Source organism: Corythoichthys intestinalis, chromosome 10, assembly GCF_030265065.1.
Source record: "Corythoichthys intestinalis isolate RoL2023-P3 chromosome 10, ASM3026506v1, whole genome shotgun sequence".
In the NCBI taxonomy this organism is placed as follows: Eukaryota; Metazoa; Chordata; class Actinopteri; order Syngnathiformes; family Syngnathidae; genus Corythoichthys; species Corythoichthys intestinalis.
Window position 1 is genome coordinate 55,807,010 of NC_080404.1, and position 25,492 is coordinate 55,832,501.

At 41.1% G+C, this 25,492-nt stretch overlaps 1 protein-coding gene across 1 annotated transcript; it reads right to left on the minus strand.

The window, feature by feature from the left end:
* Positions 1–4,010: 4,010 nt before the first annotated feature.
* LOC130922685 (beta-1,4-galactosyltransferase 3-like) lies at positions 4,011–25,274 on the minus strand. Its single transcript, XM_057847597.1, has 6 exons — positions 25,043–25,274; positions 23,567–23,802; positions 21,008–21,198; positions 13,385–13,507; positions 9,708–9,812; positions 4,011–4,149 (listed from the first exon to the last, which is right to left on the minus strand). The coding sequence occupies exons 1-6, from the start codon at positions 25,272–25,274 to the stop codon at positions 4,011–4,013; spliced, it is 1,026 nt and encodes a 341-aa protein (XP_057703580.1).
* Between the last annotated feature and the right edge of the window lie 218 nt (positions 25,275–25,492).

Below are 25,492 nucleotides of genomic sequence, written 5' to 3' on the forward strand. Positions count from 1 at the left end.
AGCTTGTATCTACTCCACTCACTTGACACTGCCTCTGATCAGTGTATATAAGTAAAACGGTGCCATTGTTGGCTGTTTGCGTCAATACGTGAGTGAGTCGCACCGCGAATGCGTGAATTGCGATAAATGTTTTCACATGATCATTTAAAAAAAACAAAAATTACCGCCCGTTAACGCGATAAATTTGACAGCCGTACATTTAACAAAACAAAATAAATCCATTCATTTGGGATGAAATGCATAACTGATGCTACAACAATCTAACGATATACTGGCAAGCGGGGTGGCCAGTGGGGTGGCCAACCAATTTATAGGAGTGGCCGTGGCCACCCCCTTGTGGCGCCAATGATTGTTGATGTCACTAATTACTTACACAATGCTCATGGGTGCTGAAGCCTATAAAATCAGTCGCACCCAAGCGCCAGCAGAGGGCAGCAAAACTCCATAGAACACAATTAACATATGAGCATTTCATTGGATTGTCATTTAAATCTGTCTGAGCGGGGCATGTGCGTTAATTGCGTCAAGTATTCTAACATGATTAAGTTAAAAAATTACCGCCCGTTAACGCGATAATTTTGACAGCCCTAGTTCAAATGCAAATTTTTCAATCTTAAATATTTTTTTGCATTAAAAAACATTTTTCTGATTGAAGTTTTTTTTTTGATTGAAGTGATTTTGAAAATCTATATATATTTTTTGAAGCAACTTATTTTTTGATTGAATAATGAAGACAAAAATTTCCTAGCCAAAATGTGGCTCAAACACAAATCAACATCACGTCAATCAAAAAGTTGCTTCAATCAAAAAAAAATAATTATTCAAAGAAAAATAGCTTTCATATGTATTTCTTTTAGTTTTTTAAGTTTCAAATTTATTTTTGCATTCAAACACATTTTTTTTTTTTGATTGAAGCGACTTTTTTGGGTTGAAAATCTATATTTTGACTTCAGCAACTTTTTATTTTTATTGAAGCCACTTTTTGGGATTGAATAATAAAGACACAAATCTACCTCCATATGGCTCCGCCCAAGGGATACAATTTTTGACTGGGGTAACTACATTGCCACGACACCGGCAGGCTTACACAATCTAATGCCTGACGATCTTGACGAAAACTATTGCCTAAGCAGCCTGATTTAGAATTCCCCTTAAGAATGATGGGAAACAAAAATTGCTCATTGTCAACCGATTATTATAAATATTCTTGTAAGTTGTTTTTATTGCTGACACTGCGTTTCGGGGTCATCAACATGTTGTGCCCCCCCTGCCCCAAAACTCAAACTCCTCCTATGATAATAATGCTATTTAAGACTTGTTATCGCTCACTCAGCCTCGCCTTCACCTCCCACTCCTCACTGATTCTGCTGTGCACACCTGTCATCACCAGTGTTGTCAGTAACGCGTTAGTTAGTAATGCGTTACTGTAATCTGATTACTTTTTCCAGTAACGAGTAATCTAACGCAGGGGTCCCCATCTGCTGGGCCGCGTACCGGTACCGGTCCGTGGCCCATTTGCGAACGGGCCGCAAAGAAAGAACAATTTAATAGCGACCGCATTCTGGCCGAATTAACCCTGTGGCCCTGCTTAACACACCAATATCTCTGTCTACTCTAGATATAATACTACGGGATAGATTCCAATGTTGTCATAGAAGTCCATTGATTGGACTGCTAGCAGTACATCTTGTTTGTCTATATTAATATATCTACAGCGCCTTGCAAATTATTCGGCCCCCTTGAATCTTGCAACCTTTCGCCACATTTCAGGCTTCAAACATAACGATATGAAATTTAATTTTTTTGTCAAGAATCAACAACAAGTGGGACACAATCGTGAAGTGGAACAACATTTATTGGATAATTGAAACTTTTTTAACAAATAAAAAAGTGAAAAGTGGGGCGTGCAATATTATTCGGCCCCTTTACTTTCAGTGCAGCAAACTCACTCCAGAAGTTCAGTGAGGATCTCTGAATGATCCAATGTTGTCCTAAATGACCGATGATGATAAATAGAATCCACCTGTGTGTAATCAAGTCTCCGTATAAATGCACCTGCTCTGTGATAGTCTCAGGGTTCTGTTTAAAGTGCAGAGAGCATTATGAAAACCAAGGAACACATCAGGCAGGTCCGAGACACTGTTGTGGAGAAGTTTAAAACCGGATTTGGATACAAAAAGATTTCCCAAGCTTTAAACATCTCAAGGAGCACTGTGCAAGCCATCATATTGAAATGGAAGGAGCATCAGACCACTGCAAATCTACCAAGACCCGGCCGTCCTTTCAAACTTTCTTCTCAAACAAGGAGAAAACTGATCAGAGATGCAGCCAAGAGGCCCATGATCACTCTGGATGAACTGCAGAGATCTACAGCTGAGGTGGGAGAGTCTGTCCATAGGACAACAATCAGTCGTACACTGCACAAATCTGGCCTTTATGGAAGAGTGGCAAAAAGAAAGCCATTTCTCAAAGATATCCATAAAAAGTCTTGTTTAAAGTTTGCCACAAGCCACCTGGGAGACACACCAAACATGTGGAAGAAGGTGCTCTGGTCAGATGAAACCAAAATTGAACTTTTTGGCCACAATGCAAAACGATATGTTTGGCGTAAAAGCAACACAGCTCATCACCCTGAACACACCATCCCCACTGTCAAACATGGTGGTGGCAGCATCATGGTTTGGGCCTGCTTTTCTTCAGCAGGGACAGGGAAGATGGTTAAAATTGACGGGAAGATGGATGCAGCCAAATACAGGAACATTCTGGAAGAAAACCTCTTGGTATCTGCACAAGACCTGAGACTGGGACGGAGATTTATCTTCCAACAGGACAATGATCCAAAACATAAAGCCAAATCTACAATGGAATGGTTCAAAAATAAACGTATCCGGGTGTTAGAATGGCCAAGTCAAAGTCCAGACCTGAATCCAATGGAGAATCTGTGGAAAGAGCTGAAGAATGCTGTTCACAAACACTCTCCATCCAACCTCACTGAGCTCGAGCTGTTTTGCAAGGAAGAATGGGCAAGAATGTCAGTCTCTCGATGTGCAAAACTGATAGAAACATAGCCCAAGCGACTTGCAGCTGTAATTGGAGCAAAAGGTGGCGCTACAAAGTATTAACGCAAGGGGGCCGAATAATATTGCACGCCCCACTTTTCAGTTTTTTATTTGTTAAAAAAGTTGAAATTATCCAATAAATTTTGTTCCACTTCACGATTGTGTCCCACTTGTTGATTCTTGACAAAAAATTATTTTTTTATTTCTTTATGTTTGAAGCCTGAATAGCGTATTACTAGGCCGCGGCGCAGCACATTTGTTCCCGGAAATAATTAGCCCCCACACGAGCAAAGATAACAGGAAAACAGACGTCTTTGGAAATATTTTTACGGCAAAAAGGGCACCTGACGAGCCTACAACCTCGAAGACCCACGAACTGCGAAGGAGTGGATTCGTGACCCGTTTGTGAATAAACAGAGAGATCGCAAATGACGGCGACCCTTTTAAGCGTACATTTGAGACAACAACTCTACCGAGTTTGTGGATTAAAGTCATTCTGGAATATCCTGACATCGCGACAAGAGCGTTGAAAACCTTGCTACAATTTCCAACATCGTATCTTTGTGAAGCGGGCTTCTGAATTAATGTTTAACGACAAGGCGAAGTCGTTAATGGTGAGCGCGGTGTTCAGCTGTTGTGTGAAGCTTACATCCCTCACAGTTGAAGAGAACTTATGATACAAATTCCAGACCTTGCTTTGCAAGTGGGAAAACCAGCAAAATCGGCAGTGTATCAAATACTTGTTCTCCCCACTGTATATCAATAAATCCACAAGATGGCATGAACATAATTAACATTTTTTTCCGAAAAATACATTGAACACACCCACACACAAAAAAACCCCAATGTAAATAAGCTCCGCCTCAACTTCGCGGATTTTCCATGTAATGGTTTCCTTCCGAGGAGAAAACTAAACAATGAATGTCTGATAGCTTTTTGAGAAGAACGATGTTACGTCGGGCTCTCTCCTCCGACGTCTACCGTCAGTTTGGTGTAGAGCGCTTCCAGATCCTTGGAGAGGAGTTTGAAAGTTAGGGAGTTGAGGCCGTCGTCGCGCCAGTTGTTCCTGGTCCATTTTAGGAGTTGTACACTGCAATAGGGGTGTGACAAAATATCAGTGATATATCGTGATACTTTGTATCCCAAAAGGTTATCGATATGCTCCTGCCAAAAATCGAGATATCGTTTGCAAGGTGTCAATGTCTAAAAAATAATAATAAAAAGGAACCAACAAGTTGCTACCAAATTCTTCCACCACAATAGTGTCTCATTTAACTCTAATGCTGCATTGACGGTACAGCTGAAACGAATACTCAAGCAACTCAAGTAGGGCTGCAGCTATCGAATATTTTAGTAATCGAGTAATCGACTGAAAATTCTATCGATTAATCGACAATCGGATAAAACGAATACATTTTTAGGTGAAGAGCAATTATAAATATACATGAGAAAACAAGACATTTCATCAAATCTTGAACCATTTTCAGTCAATCAATGTCTTTATTTTCGATGTATATTGTTGAAAACAGCCAACAGTTGCGTGTCAGATGTGACTGAAATTCACTGCTTTCACTCAAAAAACCTTTAGACCTTATTTAAAAAATATATATATATATATATATATATATATATATATATATATATATATATATATATATATATACACCTAAAAATGCCTTTACGCTTGATAACACACATCACTCAAAAGTTAGGATTTTTTCCCACGTGTTTCAATTGAATTTCTATTTGTGTCAAGCCATTTTTAAGTTCTAGTTAAGTTTTAAGTTAGTCTAAACTGTAAGTCCTGATAGGATTTTGAATTTTTGCAGTGTTCAACATAAATGTATGATACAGGCTGTATTGGAGCACATTAGGGACTAGTGCTACTTGGTGTTTTATCCAGCAATGACCACTGAGCTAAAATTGATAGTTAGCATGATTAAGTTTTTATTTGACACCCTCATCACTCCACAATGCTATGTTATGTTAAAGCCTGTATGACACGTAAGACACGTTAGCCACGCATCGAAAGTGGTCATAATTAATGGAAACCTAGCCCTCCGCAGGGCTAACGTTACGTGAGCTAGTCACAGTAACGTTAATCTTATTTATTAGCGCTTTAGCGCTCTTTATTAGCGCTCTACTGCTTTAAGATGGCGACTGTTTACTAACGCTGCCCAGACGCGGCTGAGTCTGTCAATGCACATCTAGTTCAACATACATGTGATCTCTATGAGACTCATCAGACGCCACCTGCTACCAACCATCGTGCGGGCTGGTATTTGGCAACGTCGGCGTCGTTTGTAGGGGCTGTCGGCTGCAGTAAGTTGTTTTTTTTTTTTTTGCTTCTTCCTCTACGCACGTGACATCAGCACGTTGTCCCGCATTAAAAGTAGTCCGAGCAAAACGTGATGATTAAAGCTGTCAAAATAAACGATTACTCGAGGTGAATAAAATTACTCGGATCAGTTTTTAAACTCGAGTTACTGGAGTTGCTCGAGTATTCATTTCAGCTCTAAACTCGAGTTTAAAAACTGATCCGAGTAATTTTATTCACCTCGAGAAATCGTTTATTTTGACAGCTCTAAGCATCACGTTTTGCTCGGACTATTTTTAATGCGGGACAACGCGCTGATGTCACGTGCGGAGAGGAGGAAGGGGAGAAAAAAAAAAAAAAACTTACTGCAGCCAACAGCCGCTACAAACGACACCAACGTTGCTAAATACTAGCCCGCACGATGCTATGTTGGTAGCAGGTAGCGTCTGATGCGTCTCATAGAGATCACATGTATGTTGAACTAGATGCGCATGACAGACTCGGCCGCATCCGGGCTGCGTTAGTAAACAGCCGCCATCTTAAAGCAGTAGAGCGCTAAGAGCTAATAAATAACGTTACTGTCACTACTAACTCATGTAACGTTAGCCCTGCGGAGGGCTAGGTTTCTATTAATGGCGTACTGCACGCAGGCTATTTTTAGACCATGATGTCGCATCGCGGAAGTAAAGCCGAAGTGGGACATTATAGACCCGCCCTCGCATAGACCCAACGTAAAAAGTGCTATTTTTCGCCGGTAATCTTTCAAAAACGAACATTGCTTTTTTGGAACTTGTAGAAACGACTCTAGACATTACGACCATGAAGGATGTTTTCTTCATACGTTCCCGGAAACCAAAAACTCGGGAGGAAAAAATGTGAAAACCGAATCAACTTGCGCGGACTTTAACACCAGCTCGGCGAATCCATTCACGTTTCATATGCAGTAAACATTATGTTGGGTTGGCATGGTCTTTCAGAGGACAAAGAGGTAAGCCATTTTTATATTTTTACTAGGGCTGTCAAAATTATCGCGTTAACGCGCGGTAATTAATTTTTTTAATTAATCACGTTAAAATATTTGACGCAATTAACGCACATGTCCCGCTCAGAAAGTATTCTGCCTTTTGGTAAGTTTTACAGCAAGGCTTTTTGTGCTGTCCAACAGCGAACTCTTGTGGTCGCTTTGCGACATGGTTTATTGTTTTCAGTCCAGTTCAATATGGCTGCACGACGTCTCGGGCTAATAGTGCTTATATGATCCTTGGACAAGATTTGTCCGTAAGTATGGTTGTTGTAAAGAATGTACATATTATGTTAGTAAGCGAAATGTTACGTTTTTTGTATGAGACGCTTTTTGTTTGTTTAGTGAACCTGTATAGCGTGCTAAGCTAACGTTGTTGCTAATGCAATGCTTGTGTACTTTTATTTTGTAGTTTTACGACGGTCTAAAGAGGACAATGGTTTGAGGCCATTTTATTAATAAATCAGATGAAAAAGGAAGAAGTCTAATTATTAAGGCGTCGTTCACTAGCTGTCTAGCTTTGGAAAAAGTAGACGCTTCGGAGTGAGGACAGCATAGACAGATTTAAATGACAGTAGAGTGAAATGCCCACTACAGTCCTTATGTACCGTATGTTGAATGTATATATCCATCTTGTGTCTTATCTTTCCATTCCAACAATTTATTTTACAGAATATATATATAATTTACAGAAAAATATGGCATATTTTATAGATGGTTTGAATTGCGATTAATTGCGATTAATTACGATTAATTAATTTTTAAGCTGTAATTAACTCGATTAAAAATTGTAATCGTTTGACAGCCCTAATTTTTACTTTATTTTTTTAGCGTAACGTTGTGCCGAACTGCTTCTGTCTGACAATGAATGACCTGAAAAAAATTACAATGGTATCTGACTGCCACTGTTACCGTTTCTGTTATATATATATATATAAAAAAACAACTTTAGTAAGGGGGAAGTGTAAATAAATTACAGGATTAAGATGAGTTATCAATGAAAAAATTAAGTGTTCGTTGGCTGTCACTGAGTAGCATTTGCGATCTCTACACAAAGCTAACTAAATTACCCCCAAGAATGGTAAGAGACGTAGGACAACCAGAGTATATATAAGAAAGACAGGGCTGATGGTAAAGGATAGCTTGTTGAAACCAGAGAATGTCATTGTCAGTCGCGTCGATAAAAAAAAAAAAGCTAAAGCTATGCTTAGGTCGGCTCGTTTTTTTCGTCTTTTTCAGCCTTCGACACCAAAGCCATCTCTTTAACTGAACATTTTTATGTTCTTCCACATCTATTCCAGTCAATTTGGCACCAGGCACATCATTTTCGGAGAGAATTGGTAGGTTTAGCGCTGTAAACATCTCCTTCGTACACAATTTCCATTCATTTCCTATTAGGGACAAACGGTGGCTTGTCCTAGCTTTGTCCCAGCTTAGCAACAGTAGCTAATGCCATGAATATTAATGAGCGGAAGTGACGTGTTGCTTGCGGTACGCCATTATGACCACTGTCGATGCGTGGCTAACGTGTCTTACATACAGGGTTTAACATAACATAGCATTGTGGAGTGATGATGGTGTAAAATAAAAACTTAATAATGGTAACTATCAATTTTAGCTCAGTAGACATTGCTGGATAAAACACCAAGAAGCACTGGTCCCTAATGTGCTCCAATACAGCTTGTATTTATTTGTATTTATTGTATTATGTATTTATTTGCATTTATTTTGAACTAGGGCTGCAGCTATCGAATATTTTAGTAATCGACTGAAAATTCTATCGATTAATCGAGTAATCAGATAAAACAAATATATTTTTGGGTGAAGAGAAATTATAAATATACATGAGAAAACAAGACATTTCATCTAATCTTAAACCATTTTCAGTCAATCAATGTCTTTATTTTCGATGTATATTGTTGAAAACAGCCAACAATTGCATCTCAGATGTAACCAAAATTAAAAAAAAAAAAAAAGACTAATTCACTGCTTTCACTCAAAAAACCTTTAGATCATGTATTTTTTTGGTGTGTTCCTTGGTTTTCATAATGCTCTCTGCACTTTAAACAGAACCCTGAGACTATCACAGAGCAGGTGCATTTATACGGAGACTTGATTACACACAGGTGGATTCTATTTATCATCATCGGTCATTTAGGACAACATTGGATCATTCGGAGATCCTCACTGAACTTCTGGAGTGAGTTTGCTGCACTGAAAGTAAAGGGGCCGAATAATATTGCACGCCCCACTTTTCAGTTTTTTATTCGTTAAAAAAGTTTCAATTATCCAATAAATGTTGTTCCACTTCACGATTGTGTCCCACTTGTTGTTGATTCTTGACAAAAAAAAATTAAATTTCATATCTTTATGTTTGAAGCCTGAAATGTGGCGAAAGGTTGTAAGATTCAAGGAGGCCGAATACTTTTGCAAGGCACTGTATATATCAAATAAAAAACATATTTTCAAAAAATTTTTTTTTGCAAATGATTTTTTTTTTTCAATGATTGAATACTTTTTTGATTGAAGCACCGTTTGTTGGGACTGAATGATTTAGACACAAATGTCCTACCCATAATATGGCTCAAACGCAAAAAGGATTGCTTTGATCAAAGAAAACAGTTTCAATGAAAAATGTGTTCAAATTGTTCAAATGCGAATTTCTGAGTCTCAAATATTTTTTCACATTCATTTGAATTGAATTTTTAAAATTTTTGTTCGAAGTGATTTTTCTTGTGAAAAAATATATTTTTTTTTTGTGTGAAGCAACTTTTTTTTTTGATTGAATAATAAAGACACAAATGTCCTAGCCAAAATGTGGTCCAAACGCAAAACTACATTACTTCAATCAAAAAAGTTGTTTCAATAGAAAAAAAACCCGACTTAAATTTTAAAAAAAATTCTCTCAAAGAAAAATGGTTTTCAAATACATTTTTTGAGTTCCAAATTTTGTTTTGCATTCACACACATTTTTTTTTTATATTGAAGTGACTTTTTCTTTGATTGAAAATATATATTTTGATTGAAGCAACTTTTTATTTGATTGAAGCAACTTTTTTTTTACTAAATAATAAAGACACAAATCTACCTCCATAGCCCTACAGGGGTTACATTAAGGTCACGATAATACGAGAAAAAAACTGGGAATATTACAAAATGAAAGTCGTAATATTGCGAGATTAAAGTCGCAATACTATGAGAATCAAGTAATCGTGAGTAAAACTCATGAAATTATGAGATTAAAATTGTATTTGAACAAGAAAAACATTAAAAAAAAAAAAAAAAAAATGAATGTGGGCGACTAGCTTACTTGTTGGGGTTGGGTGCGTTGCCTTTGTCGTGCTTGTGCGTGATCATTTTGTAACGAGCGTAGGCCACCGGGGGGCGCACCACCTTCATTCCGGACAGATACACTCTGGTTGCCAGGCAGATTGCCGACAGTTGGGGGAGGAAATATCCAAAGATTTTGTGAGATCCACGGTCAGATTATCGCTGAGTATTTCAACAGTTAATTAAAACGTTAAAACAAGTTAATAATAGGGCTGTCAAAATGATTACAATTTTTAATCGAGTTAATTACAGCGTAAAATGAATTAATCGTAATTAATCGCAATTCAAACCATCTATGAAATATGCCATATTTTTCTGTAAATTATTGTTGGAATGGAAAGATAAGACACAAGACGGATATATACATTCAACATACGGTACATAAGTACTGTATTTGTTTATTATAATAAATCAACAAGATGGCATTAACATTATTAACATTCTCTTAAAGCGATCCATGGATAGAAAGACTTGTAGTTCTTAAAAGATAAATGTTAGTACAAGTTATAGAAATTTTATATTAAAACCCCTCTTAATGTTGTCGTTTTATTAAAATTTGTAAAATTTTCAATCAAAAAATAAACTAGTAGCTCGCCATTGTTGATGTCAATAATAACACCATGCTCACTCATGGTACTAACCCATGAAATAAGTTGGACCCAAACGCCAGCAGAGGGCGCCAAACACCAAAAAACAAGTAACAAGCGGACATTACACTGTATTGTTATTTTAGTCTGTTTGAGCGGGGCATGTGTGTTAATTGTGTCAAATATTTTAACGTGAGTAATTTAAAAAAATTAATTACCGCCCGTTAACCCGATAATTTTGACAGCCCTAATTAATAACATTTGCCCCGCACACAGACTTAATAAAATGGTCAGCAGTACCAGCATATGAAGTAGCTTACACACTAAATGCTGCTCCTCATTTACTCACTAAAAGGCAGCAGCACTCCAAGCAACATTACCCCGTGTGACCCTTGACTCCCAATTTTTTAAAATGACCACAATCAACAACAAAAAAAAAGTTGACTGCGATGGCCGACCAGACCCGTGCCACCCATAAGGCGAGCTAGGCAACCGCCTAAGGGTGCACCAGCGTCCTAAAGGGCGTCAAGAAAAATATTCAAATAATATTTGATGATAGCAGTATTAAAAAAATTATACAAAACAAAAGAACAATAAAACCGTTCATAACAAGTCTTTAAATAATAATGAAATCATTTTTCTAGTGTGCCTTCTGCCCGTTTCACTTTTTTCCTGTGATGCGATAATTTCACCACAGACCCTAGTCTCTCTCACTCACCACAGAGCAGACCAGCGAGCTACCTGAAGGCGCTATTTTTAGCCTCCGCAATTGAGCAACGTTACGGTGACAAGTCAACTTCATGAAAAGACAAAAGCTAACTAATTAAATAAGGAAGTGACCATAAATTTCCCAAAATCAACAGGAAGTGAGCCCTAGATACCCCGGAAGTGGCCCATAGATGGAACCATAGATCAACAGGAAGTAACTTTTGAAATCAGGAAGTGACTCCAAATGTCCCAAAATCAACAGGAAGGGGCCCCTAGATACCACCAAATCAACAGGAAGTAACTAATTAAAACAGGAAGTGACCATAAGTTCCTCAAAATCAACAAGAAGTGACCCCCTAGATGCCCCGGAAGTGGCCCATAGATGACCATAGCTCAACAGGCAGTAACTTTTTAAATCAGGAAGTGACCATAAATTCCCCAAAATCAACAGGAAGTAACTAATTAAAGCAGGAAGTGAACATGAATTCCCTAAAATCAACAGGAAGTGACCCCTAAATGCCCCATAATCAATAGGAAGTCACTAATTAAAACAGGAACTGAGCCCTAAATACCCCAAACTCAACAGGAAGTGACCCCTGGTTGCCCCAGAGTTAACAGGAAATAAATAATTAAAACCGGAAGTGGCCCATAGATGACCATAGATCAACAGAAGGTAACTTTTTAAATCAGGAAGTGACCCCTAGATACCCCCAAATCAACAGAAGGTAACTAATTAAAACAGGAAGCGACCATAAATTCCCCAAAATCAACAGGAAGTGACCCCTAGATTCCCCATAATCAATAGGGAGTAACTAATTAAAACAGGAACTGACTCCTAAACCCCCCAAACTCAACAGGAAGTGACCCCTGGTTGCCCCAGAGTTATCAGGAGGAAATAATTAAAACCGGAAATGGCCCATAGATGACCATAGCTCAACAGGAAGTAACTTTTTAAATCAGCAAGTGACCCCAAATGTCCCAAAATCAACAGGAAGTGACCCCTAGGCACCCCAAAATCAATAAGAAGTAACTAATTAAAACAGGAAGTGACCATAAATTCCCCAAAATCAACAGGAAGTGACCCCTAGATACCCCAGAAGTGGCCCATAGATGACCATAGCTCAACAGGAAGTAACTTATTAAATCAGGAAGTGACCCCAAATGTCCCAAAATCAACAGGAAGTAACCCCTGGTTGCCCCAGAGGTATCAGGAAATAAATAATTAAAACCGGAAATGGCCCATAGATGACCATAGCTCAACAGGAAGTAACTTATTAAATCAGGAAGTGACCCCAAAAGTCCAAAAATCAACAGGAAGTGACCCCTAGGTACCCCAAAATCAATAGGACGTTACTAATTAAACAGGAAGTGACCATAAATTCCCCAAAATCAACAGGAAGTGACCCCTAGATAGCCCAGAAGTGGCCCCTAGATGACCATAGCTCAACAGGAAGTAACTTATGAAATCAGGAAGTGACCCCAAATGTCCCAAAATCAACAGGAAGTGACCCCTGGTTGTCCCAGAGTTATCAGGAAATAAATAATTAAAACCGGAAATGGCCCATAGATGACCATAGCTCAACAAGAAGTAACTTATCAAATCAGGAAGTGACCCCAAAAGTCCAAAAATCAACAGGAAGTGACCCTGAGGTACCCCAAAATCAATAGGACGTAACTAATTAAACAGGAAGTGACCATAAATTCCCCAAAATCAACAGGAAGTGACCCCTAGATACCCCAGAAGTGGCCCCTAGATGACCATAGCTCAACAGGAAGTAACTTATGAAATCAGGAAGTGACCCCAAATGTCCCAAAATCAACAGGAAGTGACCCCTGGTTGTCCCAGAGTTATCAGGAAATAAATCATTAAAACCGGAAATGGCCCATAGATGACCATAGCTCAACAGGAAGTAACTTATCAAATCAGGAAGTGACCCCAAAAGTCCAAAAATCAACAGGAAGTGACCCCGAGGTACCCCAAAATCAATAGGACGTAACTAATTAAAACAGGAAGTGACCATAAATTCCCCAAAATCAACAGGAAGTGACCCCTAGATACCCCAGAAGTGGCCCCCTAGATGACCATAGCTCAACAGGAAGTAACTTTTTAAATCAGGAAGTGACCCCAAATGTCCCAAAATCAACAGGAAGTGACCCCTAAATCAACAGAAAGTAACTAACTAAAACAAAAGTGGCCCCTACAAGCCCCGAACTCAACAGGAAGTAACTAATTAAAACAGGGAGTAACCCCCAACCCCAAAATCGACAGGAAGTGACCTTAGTTGCCCCAAAATCAAGAGGAAATAACTAATTAAAAACAGGAAGTGGCTCCTAAATCAACAGGAAGTGACAGACTTCTCACCTGTTCGACAGATCGTCATCCTCTCCGCCCCAGCCCCAAAACTTGTTGGAGTAGCCATTCATCCTCTTGAAGTGGTCCGGCGCAATTGCCACCACTCCGCCCAAAAGCGATGCGTACGGCAGCCTAGGAGGGTTCAGAGCACTCTTCAAAATTTGGTGCATACCACCGAGGACATCGGGCCAAACACAGAAAGGAACAAAACCAGATTGAGGTACCACAGAAAAGTCCTACTATTACGAGATGAAAGTGACGTAATATGTTTGGCTAACATAGCTAAATTAGCGGCTACGTACTTGACGTAGCTCCTAGCTGACGTACGTCACAGCTAATTTAGCTACATTAGCTGCACTGCATCCATAAACAAAATGACTTTTTTCTCGTACAAATACTACAACTTTAATATCGCAGTATTACTTTTTTTCCCCTCTTAGTAATGCTATAACTTTATTCTCGAAATCCAAACCCATTTTTCTTTTTTATGACTGTTGTCAAGCCCGACCATTCTCCAAAAGCCGTGTTCAAGGCGAGCTAGGCGCTAACGCACAGCTGCACCGCTACCGTAGCACGCCGTCTCTCTCGCTCTTTGATGACCTGAGAATTCAGACCACCAAGACATTCTGGAAAAATGTGGCCCAGTTCGGATTTAAACCACATACGAAAGTGACCCAGATCGGATTTGAAATGGTCTGCTTCTATGCGACTTGTCTCGTTCAGACCGTTAAGTTAATGCCTCACTCGAGTCGGAAAAACACGAAAAAATCGGATTGGTGCATTAAGACCTGCAGTATGAACCTAGCCTAGCATCCCAATCCATCAGATATAAGCACAGAAAACACTAGGACTGGTTTGATGACAACACGGGCACAATAACCTCCATGCTCAAACACATGCATGCAGCACACAGTGCTGTTCTCAACAACCCCACATCAACCGCAATCAATGGCAAAAGTCCAGGGGGGAGGTGCAGTCAAACCTGCGTGCCTTGCAGAACGAGTGATGGGTGTCGAAGGCAGCTGAAAATACAATCCCATGCCAACAAAAACGATATGCACAACTTTTACGATGCATTACAAACCATCTATGGCCCAAGGAACCACGCTGTCTCCCAGCTGAAGTCTAAAGACGGTACAACCCTCATAAAATACAGAATCTCATCACTAAATGATGGGCTGAACATTTTGAAACACTACTTAACCAGCCTTCCCCAACAGATCCCTTAGTTTTGGGGGAACTTCCTGATCATCCCACCATCCAAGACTTTGACCTCCCACCAACTTTTGAGGAGGTTAAGAATGCTTTAAAGTCTTTGAAACACAGCAAGAGCCCTGGTCCTGACAGTATCCCCGCTGAGATCCTGAAGCAAGGAGGCTACCTCTGTACCAGTGCCCTCTTCTTCTTCATCAATCTCGTGTGGAACCATGAAACTATACCACAGCAGTGGAAGGATGCAAATCTATAAGGGCAAGGGGGACAAGTCCCTCTGTGGCAACAGCCGTGGCATCTCACTTCTGTTATCCGCTGGTAAAGTCTTGGCTAAAGTGATGTAACAAAGACTGGTATAGAGCATTGCAGAAGATCTGTTGCCGGAATCTCAATGTGGTTTCAGGAAAGACAGGAGCACTGTAGACATGGTGTTCACAGCGCGGCACCTTCAGGAGAAGTGTAGGGAACAGCACCGGAGTCTCTTTGTTGCTTTCATCGACCTATCAAGCTCCTCTGGGATATTCTCCTAAAGTTTGGATGCCCAAAGAAGTTTGTCAACATCCTCAGTCAATATCACAATGGAAAGATGTCACGTGTGACTATTGGTGGCCATGAGTCAAAACCTTTCAAAGTGCGGACTGGTGTACGCCAGGGATGTGTGCTAGCACCACTTCTGTTCGACATCTTTCTTCTATGTGTAACGCAGTTGCTCCATGAGAGGATGGAGAAGGACAGTGGGGTTATCAAAGATAACCGACTTGATGAAATCTCTTCAACATCAGAAGGCTACAAGCATTCACAAAAGTAAGACCAGAGCAAGTCATCGAACTTCAGTATGCAGACAACTGTACAGTTGTGGCCCACACACCCGAAGCACTGCAAGCTAGTCTTTCAGCTGCTGTAAGTGCCCATGGTAGACTGAGCCTTTCTGTTAATGTGACAAAGACTGAGGTTATATGTCAATGGGCATCCACTCCTCCATCTCATGAACCAACCTTCACCATCTCCAACAACCCACTTGCAGTAGCGGACCCATTTAACCGCTTCCGGTATCGATCAATGAGATTCTTACAATGCTCTGCTGGAATTTTAGACTATTCTTCTTTGGCTGACTGCTCCAGGTCTCTGAGATTTGAAGGGTGCCATTTTCAAATCTCTCCGCAGGTGTTTAATGGGATTCAGGTCTGAACTCATTGCTGGCCATTTTAGAAGTCTCCAGTGCTTTCTCTCAAACTATTTTCTTGTGCTTTTTGAATTGTGTTTTGGGCCATTGTCCTGCTGGAAGATCCATGACCTCTGAGGGAGACCCAGCTTTCTTACACATTATGCTGCAAAATTTGTTGGTAGTCTTAGGACTTCATAATGCAATGCACACGGTCAAGCAGTCCAGTGCCAGAGGCAGCAAAGCAACCCCAAAACATCAGGGAGCCTACGCCATGTTTGACTGTTGGGACCGTGTTCTTTTCTTTGAAGGCCTCTGTAAACTCTATGTTGATGCCTTTACCCAAAAGCTTTACTTTTGTCTCATCTGACCAGAAAACATTCTTCCAAAACGTTTTTGGCTTTCTCTGGTAAATTTTGGCAATGTCCAGCCTGGATTTTTTTAAGTCTCTGGGTCAGAAGTGGGGTCTTCCTGGGTATCCTACCATTGATTCCTTTTCATTCAGACGCCAACGGGTTGACACTGTTGTACCCTCGGACTGTGGGACAGTTTGAACTTGTTGCCTTGGCTTTACACTTATTGATGACACTGCGCACGGTAGACACAGGAACATTCAGGTCTCCGGAGATGGACTTGTTGCCTTGAGATTGCCCATGATTCCTTACAATTTTGCTTCTCAAGTCCTCAGACAGTTCTTTGGTCTTCTTTCTTTTCTCTATGCTCAATGTGGTACACACGAGGACACAGGACAGAGGTTGAGTCAACTTTGATCCATTTTACCCTGTTATGTACCACAGGTAAGTAACAGGTGCTGTTAATTACACAAATTAGAGAAGCATCACATGATTTTTCAAAGCGTGCCAATACTTTTGTCCGGCCCATTTTTGGAGTTTTGTGTAAAATAATAATGATTTATTTATTTATTTATTTATTTTCATTCTCTTTTGTTTTTTTTTGTTTTTTTCATTGCAAGCAAAATCAATGAAGATATTACTACTAAAGCATTTGTAATTGCAATCAAATGAAGCATTATCTGACAGAATTGCAGGGGTGCCAATACTTTTGGCCAGCACTGTACAAAGGAGGGCACTGCGAGCTGATACCTATAGCCACGGGACCAGACACAACAAAGATTTTGACCCCGCAAATAACTCCTTAAAGTGGTATGTAATTGTCTCAAAGAATCATTTAACAGGAACCCTGAGGGGGACTGATTTTTTCACAACTTGCAAAGGCTGAGTTCCGAGACCGCCGTCATTTTTTAACGATCCCCGAGGGGGAATGAAGGACATAGTACCTTTTCTCGTATTTACCGATCGACTGTTTGTGTTACTCTAACACACTTAATATAATGCATCAGGGAATAGTATCGTTTCTCGTATTTACTGTTTGTATGACTCTAACACACCCAATATAAAACAAGTACAGTGCCTTGCAAAAGTATTCGGCCCCCTTGAACCTAGCAACCTTTCGCCACATTTCAGGCTTCAAACATAAAGATATAAAATTTTAATTTTTTGTCAAGAATCAACAACAAGTGGGACACAATCGTGAAGTGGAACAAAATTGATTGGATAATTTCAACTTTTTTAACAAATAAAAAACTGAAAAGTGGGGCGTGCAATATTATTCGGCCCCCTTGCGTTAATACTTTGTAGCGCCACCTTTTGCTCCAATTACAGCTGCAAGTCGCTTGGGGTATGTTTCTATCAGTTTTGCACATCGAGAGACTGACATTCTTGCCCATTCTTCCTTGCAAAACAGCTCGAGCTCAGTGAGGTTGGATGGAGAGTGTTTGTGAACAGCAGTCTTCAGCTCTTTCCACAGATTCTCGATTGAATTCAGGTCTGGACTTTGACTTGGCCATTCTAACACCTGGATACGTTTATTTTTTAACCATTCCATTGTAGATTTGGCTTTATTTTTTGGATCATTGTCCTGTTGGAAGTTAAATCTCCGTCCCAGTCTCAGGTCTTGTGCAGATACCAACAGGTTTTCTTCCAGAATGTTCCTGTATTTGGCTGCATCCATCTTCCCGTCAATTTTAACTATCTTCCCTGTCCCTGCTGAAGAAAAGCAGGCCCAAACCATGATGCTGCCACCACCATGTTTGACAGTGGGGATGGTGTGTTCAGGGTGATGAGCTGTGTTGCTTTTACGCCAAACATATCGTTTTGCATTGTGGCCAAAAAGTTCAATTTTGGTTTCATCTGACCAGAGCACCTTCTTCCACATGTTTGGTGTGTCTCCCAGGTGGCTTGTGGCAAACTTTAAACAAGACTTTTTATGGATATCTTTGAGAAATGGCTTTCTTCTTGCCACTCTTCCATAAAGGCCAGATTTGTGCAGTGTACCACTGATTGTTGTCCTATGGACAGACTCTCCCACCTCAGCTGTAGATCCCTGCAGTTCATCCAGAGTGATCATGGGCCTCTTGGCTGCATCTCTGATCAGTTTTCTCCTTGTTTGAGAAGAAAGTTTGAAAGGACGGCCGGGTCTTGGTAGATTTGCAGTGGTCCCCAAACTGCGGCCCGCGGCCCAAATACCGCCCGCCTCCACATTTGGTCCGGCCATTTTGATTTTTTTTTTTTTTTTTCCTCAATCGTGTTATTTCCTGGCCTTTTCCTTGAAGAATTCAGAGAGGGTTATTTGGTTATTATCTATTTAATGAATAGTGTTTTTATTAATTAATTATTATTATTATTATATTATGTTAATATTTTTATTTTATTTACTTTCATTCCGTGAAGAATCCAGAAAGGGTTATTTGATTGTGGCTTTCTGAAAAACAATATTTTTCACTTTTTCTGTCACAAACTGACCCCGGCCCCTCATCAGAAAAGTTAATCGGAAAAGTTATGTGGCCCTCACAGGAAAAAGTTTGGGGACCCCTGCTTTAACACATATTGCCAAAGGTAGAACAACAACCTATCTGCCAATATATACCAATATTTTTTATTTCTATTAGATAAATGTTTTAGTAAAATGTTACACATTCTTGTGTATTTGCCACTTATTGCCACAGTTAACATTGAGGCTTTGGGCCTCTTTTGATCTCGTTGTGAGTTTGTAAGGTTGTGACTTCTGATTAAACGAACTCGATGCCAATCAAAACGTTTGTTCTTCTTTTCCCCCAAATTAGAATCGATAAAGAATCGAATCGTTAAGCAATATCGATAATGGAATCGGAATCGTGAAAATCCTATCAATTCCCATCCCTAGCTATGTGGTTTACAAATAGCCATTTGTCGCAATGTAGTACCCATGAGTTCCCGAACGCGAGAAAAAGAGCTGGACTATGCAGACAATGAGTAAAGTTCGTCAGTGCTAATAGGGCTAATTTTGCAGACCCAGCCTCCGGCACGGTTTGTGTGATGCGCATTTTACACCTGAAAGCTATACGAACTATGGGCAAATGAAATCAGGTTTTGCTAAGAAATTGCTGCTGAAAGCAGATGCGGTGCCCGGTGAAAGAGGACGATGACTGGCTCTGATGAGACCACCTCACCACCCCAGGCAAAGCAAAGGAGGGAAATGGCCAGAGTGAGTACTCTTTTATAATAAAAAACATATCACGCATTGGATATAGGACTGGACCCATGTATAAATTATCGCTTGTAAAATATATAGAACAAATCCTCTAATGCCATTCATATTTGTGTCGGTTGGCAGAGTGAAACCGATGATAGCATATTAAATGAAACTTTATTTTGCGGTCACGGTGTATCAGCTCCACAAAAAAAATGCAAAACAAACCATTTGGTGTTTCTGTTGCCGCCGGTGTTTCGTCAGTGTGATTGCTCCCCTCAATGATCCTTTCATTAGGCTGCATTGGCTTTTGTTTGGGCTCAAATTGATAACCCAAAACACCAAAGAAAGGTTCATAACTCTCCTCGTCACCATTAGAAGAATGTTCGTTACGTCGGATTCGTCGCTGCAAATAGAAACAAAATTGTCCGCCATCATCGCCGCCATTCAGTACTAAGCACTGAGCCGGCCGTTTCCCGAAAGTGACGTCACGCACACAATATGCTAGATTTTCGGCATCTCGGGGCGGGTCCTTTTAGCTTGACAATCGACCTAATTCCTATCATTTTCTTGGTGTTGCGATATGTGTCATTACACAAAGTGGCATGATATGAATTCAAAAGGCATGCGTTGATGGATAAATGATGGAATATTAGCATTTCCCCAGGTGTTGTCATACCCTTTAAGGAAAACAAGCAGAATATATGGCATAAGAGATACAGGACGGCTTCTTATCACGGAAGCCCAACATGTGCGTCATGCAACTGATTGACCAAGATTGACGCTGACAAGCCCACGTCTGCACCACCAACTCTCGCAATCAGTTCTCCCGGACAGTCCAAAACAAATGTCAGGACGCCCTGTCCCAGCACAAGGAACAATGGAGAACACCCGATATCCAACTGGTAACACGACTGACAAGACTCCAAGAGCCCCTTTGACGCTGAGGTGGCAAAATCCACAACCCTCGTTACCCTGACAACAGTACCTCCCGAATTCTCCTGTCCAATCCACAAACAGACAATCTTAAACAAAGCCCAAACACACCCTTCTTCCTGCCCACGGCCTGCCCAGCAAGAGCCTTCAGAAGACTGAATGTTTAACTAAACGTTGTCATTTTTCTCAGGAACCTTTTGTTGACGTGTGATAGGGTGACCTTGCCTCCTCTCCTGAGTCTGTTTCTCTTTCGCCTTGACATTTGATCACTGTCGAACTGAATAAATTGTCAACTTGTGCTTCGAAGCCTTTAACCAGCTTTCAAAATGGAGTCAGTTCAACGGGTTAGGACTAAGGTGAACGCACGGAGTTTGGCCTTTTGGCCGGTATGTCGGAGTCTTGCCGGCCCGGGTCGTTGGAGCTGCGCCAGCGTGGGTCCGGCGTTTCGGCTGGCGTGATTCCGGCAGTCTGGCTGAAAGGTCAGATTCCCTCAGACTTTATTCTTGTCGTGTTACATCTGTTTTTCTCGTACTAATACTACGAATTTAATGTCAAAATACTACGACATTGTCGTGCTAATACTTCAATTTTAATCTCAAGACACTACAATATTCATGTACTAATGCTCTAACTTAAATCCCGTAATATTACAACGCCTGATTTTTTTTGCTTTTTCCCGTACTTATACTACGACTCCTACTAATACTACAACTTTAGTCTGATTGTTTTCTTTCTTTCAATGGCCCAAAAACTCGATTTTCCACTCGATCTGGGGCGGCGGAGGTTAACCGTACACGTAATTGAACTTGTCGATGGCCACTGACAGGTGCGTGGGATTGTTCGGCTGGCAGGAGTACGTGTTGCGGTCGTCTTCGAGCAGCAGGTCCACGTCGTGGGGGATGATGCAGGTCCAGTTGTCGTCTCGGAGAGCTTCCTGCACGCCCGCGTTGAGCAGTCTGCCCTTGTTGAAGGTGCCTTGTCCCCACTGAAAGTGGAGTGTGCCCCACAATTAAAAGGAAGTTGCTCGTCAATACCCCAACATGTACAGAAAGTGAGCCAATATCAATACAAAGCAGAGATTACGACCACGTATATCACTATCGGTTTGACATTGGTATCAGATTTTTGGAGTTGGACAATGTCCGGATATCGGTTGAAAAGTCATTATCAAACACCTCTATCTTTAAGTGTCCTGAAACCAACAGAAAGTGACCTAAAAATGTCCCAAAATCAATAGGAAGTGACCAATGAACAGGAAGTTATCCCGGAATTGCCCCAAAATCAACGCGAAGTGACCTGTGAATGCCCCAAAATGTATAGAAAGTCATCTAAAATCAATAGATAGTGACCTGTTAGTGCCCTACAACCAACAGGAAATGACCTGGAAATGCCTCAAAATGAACAGGAAGTGACCAAAAACAGGAAGTAACCCCTGAATCGCCTCAAAATCAACAGGAAATTACCTTTGGATGCCCCAGGATGTACAGAAGGTGCGCAAAAATCATTACAAAGTGACCTAAAACCAACAGAAAGTGATCTGGAAATGCCCCAAAATGACAGGAAGTGGCCAATGAACAGGAAGTAACCACGGAATCGCCCAAAATACACACAAAGTGACCTGTAGATGCCCCGAAATGTAGAGAGAGATTGCCAAAATCATTAGAAAGTGACCTACACCCAACAGGAGGTCATCTGGAAATGCCCCAAAATAAACAGGAAGTGACCAAAGAACAGGAAATAACCCCGGAATTGCCCCAAATCAACACGAAGTGACCCGTGAATGCCCCAAAATGTAGAGAGAGTTTGCCAAAACCATTAGAAAGTGACCTACAACCAACAGGAAGTCATCTGAAAATGCCCCAAAATAAACAGGAATTGGCCGGTGAACAGGAAGTAACCCCAGTATTGCCCCAAATAGACAGGAAATGACCTGTGAATGCCCCAAAATGTATAGAAAGTAAGCTAAAATCAATAGAAAGTGACCTACAACTAACAAGAAGTTACCTGGAAATGCCCGAAAATAAACAGGAATTGGCCAATGAACAGGAAGTAACCACGGAATTGCCCAAAATATACACAAAGTGACCCGTGGATGCCCCGAAATGTACAGAGTTTGCCAAAATCATTAGAAAGTGACCTACAACCAACAGGAAGTCATCTGGAAATGTCCCAAAATAAACAGGAAGTGGCCAATGAACAGGAACTAACCACGGAATTGTCCAAAATATACACAAAGTGACCCGTGGATGCCCCGAAATGTACAGAGTTTGCCAAAATCATTAGAAAGTGACCTACAACCAACAGGAAGTCATCTGGAAATGCCCCAAAATAAACAGGAAGTGGCCAATGAACAGGAAGTAACCGAGGAATTACCCAAATCAACACGAAGTGACCCATGAATGCCCCAAAACGTACAGAGAGTTTATCGAACAAACAACAGGAAGTGACCCGGAAATGCCCCAAAATAAACAGGAAGTGGCCGGTGAACCGGCAGTAACCCCAGTATTGCCCCAAATAGACAGGAAATGACCTGTGAATGCCCCAAAATGTATAGAAAGTAAGCTAAAATCAATAGAAAGTGACCTACAACTAACAAGAAGTTACCTGGAAATGCCTGAAAATAAACAGGAATTGGCCAATGAACAGGAAGTAACCACGGAATTGCCCAAAATATACACAAAGTGACCCGTGGATCCCCCGAAATGTACAGAGTTTGCCAAAATCATTAGGAAGTGACCTACAACCAACAGAAAGTCATCTGGAAATGCCCCAAAATAAACAGGAAGTGGCCAATGAACAGGAAGTAACCACAGAATTGGCCAAATCAACACAAAGTGACCTGTGAATGTTCCAAAATATTCAGAGAGTTTACCAAAATCATTAGAAAGTGACCTACAACCACCAGGAAGTGACCTGGAAATGCCCCAAAATAAACAGGAAGTGGCCAATGAACAGGAAGTAACCCCAGTATTACCCCAAGTCAACAGGAAATGACCTGTGAATGCCCCAAAATGTATAGAATGTAAGCTAAAATCAAAAGAAAGTGACCTTTTAGTGCCTACAAGTTAGTAAGTGACCTGGAAATTCCCCAAAGTAAACAGGAAGTGATCCAAGAACAGCAAGTGACTCAAAAAGGTCCTAAACTCTACAGAAAGTGACCACGGAATAGCCCTAAAATCAACAAGAAGTGACCCCTGGTATGCCCCCAAATCAACAGGAGGTGGCCCTGAAATGGCCCAAAATTGAAAGGAAGTGACCCTTAAATGACCCAAAATGTACAGAAAGTGATCCAAAATCAACTCATTGCTTTGCCATTGACAACAATAGACGTCCAATCCATTCTGATCGCTCACCTGCTCCACCACGTAGATCCTGTATTGAATCTGCTGCCTCTGCAGGATAGGATGGAGGTGGTCAAGAAGAGTGTGCAGGTGGGATGACCGATTCCGGTAAGGGATCACGATGGCGCTGCGGTGCTGAGCTCGGCAGTCTGGCGGACTGTAAAGGCCTCCCGGAGACAACGGAGCGCTCTTATTTTGGATCTCCTCCAAACTGGGCGGCAAGTCAAGCCTGGGGGGGCAGGGTCCGACTGCCGACAAAAGGTTAGGTCAGGGGTCAACAGGCTGTGACCAATGAACAGTATTCATTGAGAAATAGGCTACTTATGATGTCATTAGAATTTCAGTGCATTGACTTTAATGGAAACTTTGCCCCTACCAACATGGCTGCCTTAGAATTAAGCTTGTTATGTCATTTGAATGTCAATGCATTGACTATGATGGGAACTTTGCCCCTACCAACATGGCTGGCCTCCACTTTTGGTAGGGGCCATGAAAGTTGAATTAAGCTGACTTCATTTTAATGTCAATGCATTGACTATGATGGAATGTGGGCTCAGGGCGGCCATGTTTGTAGGGGCAACGGAAGGTCTTTTCATGCTTCTGCCGCCAATTGAAATGAGTTATGACTTGCAGATGTCCAATACATTTGAATCGGGAGGGTTGGCAGCGAATGAAAAATGTTCGTTTGCTGCCAACCCTCCTGCTTCAAACGGATTGGACGTTTACTGGCGGCCAATGAGTTAAGCAGCAAAAATCAGTTGAGAAATTAGCTAGGTCCAATTTTTAAGTCAATGCATTGACTTTTTGGGGGACGTGGCCTCAGGGTGGCCATGTTGGAAGGGGTGACTGAAGGTATTTACATGCTTCTGCCGTCAATTGAAATTAATTTATCACTAGTTGATGTCCAATACATTTGAAGCGGAAGGGTTGGCAGTGAATGAATGAATGTTCATTCGCTGCCATCCCTCCCACTTCAAATAGATTGGACGTTTAATAGCGGCCAATGAGTTAAGCAGCAGAAATCAGCTCATTCCAATTTTTGAGTCAATCCTTTGACTTTTTATGGGAACGTGACCTCAGGGTGGCCATGTTGGTCGGGCCGACGGAAGGCCTGTTCATGCTTCTATCACGAGTAGACGTCCAATACATTTGACTTCCAGGCCTCCTGCTTCAAATAGATTGGACATCTAGTACTGTCAATTGAAGTCACTGAGTAAATAGCAGATACTTTGACATTGACGAATTCATCTTCCATTGAGAAACAAGCTTATTTTAATGTCAATGCACTTCAATGGGAACACGGCCTCATTGCGGCCATGTTGGTAGGGGCGACGAAAGTTCTTTCCGTGCTCCTGCTGTCAATTGAAATGAGTTTATTGCGAGTAGATATCAAATCCATTCCAAGTGGGAGGGTGACAAAGTGGAAAAACGTTTGTTGCCGGGCTTCCAGTTTCACTTAAGTTCATTAGCGCCTGTCTGATTTCTTACCTAGCAGCGGGGATACCTCGTTGCAGTTCGCCAGCACGGGAAAAGATCTGGGCACCGGTTCTGCCTCGGTTTTGGGCCCCGGTTCCGGCTCTGTTTTGGGCTCGGGTTTGGGCTCGGGGCTCGTGTGGTCATGTGGTTCCGAGAAGACGTTATTGAGTAACAGTGTTAGCACACCTAGCAAAGCCGCCGAGCACAAGTACTTGAGTAGGCGCCTGCAGCCAAAGCGCGCCATCGGAAAGAAGCCTGTGCAGGTAGAATGATACTTAAAAAAAAAAAAAAAAGGCCATTTTAGTATTAAGTCGTTTTTCAAGGATTTTTGTGCTTTCGGTGGTTTTTGTCGCTTTTCTTTTTTGGGTTTTGGGTGGTGTTTTTGTATTATCTGGGGTGCTTTTTCAGAAATGTTCACTTTTTTGTGGTTTTGGTTTTTTTTTTGGGGGGGGGGGTAAAGAC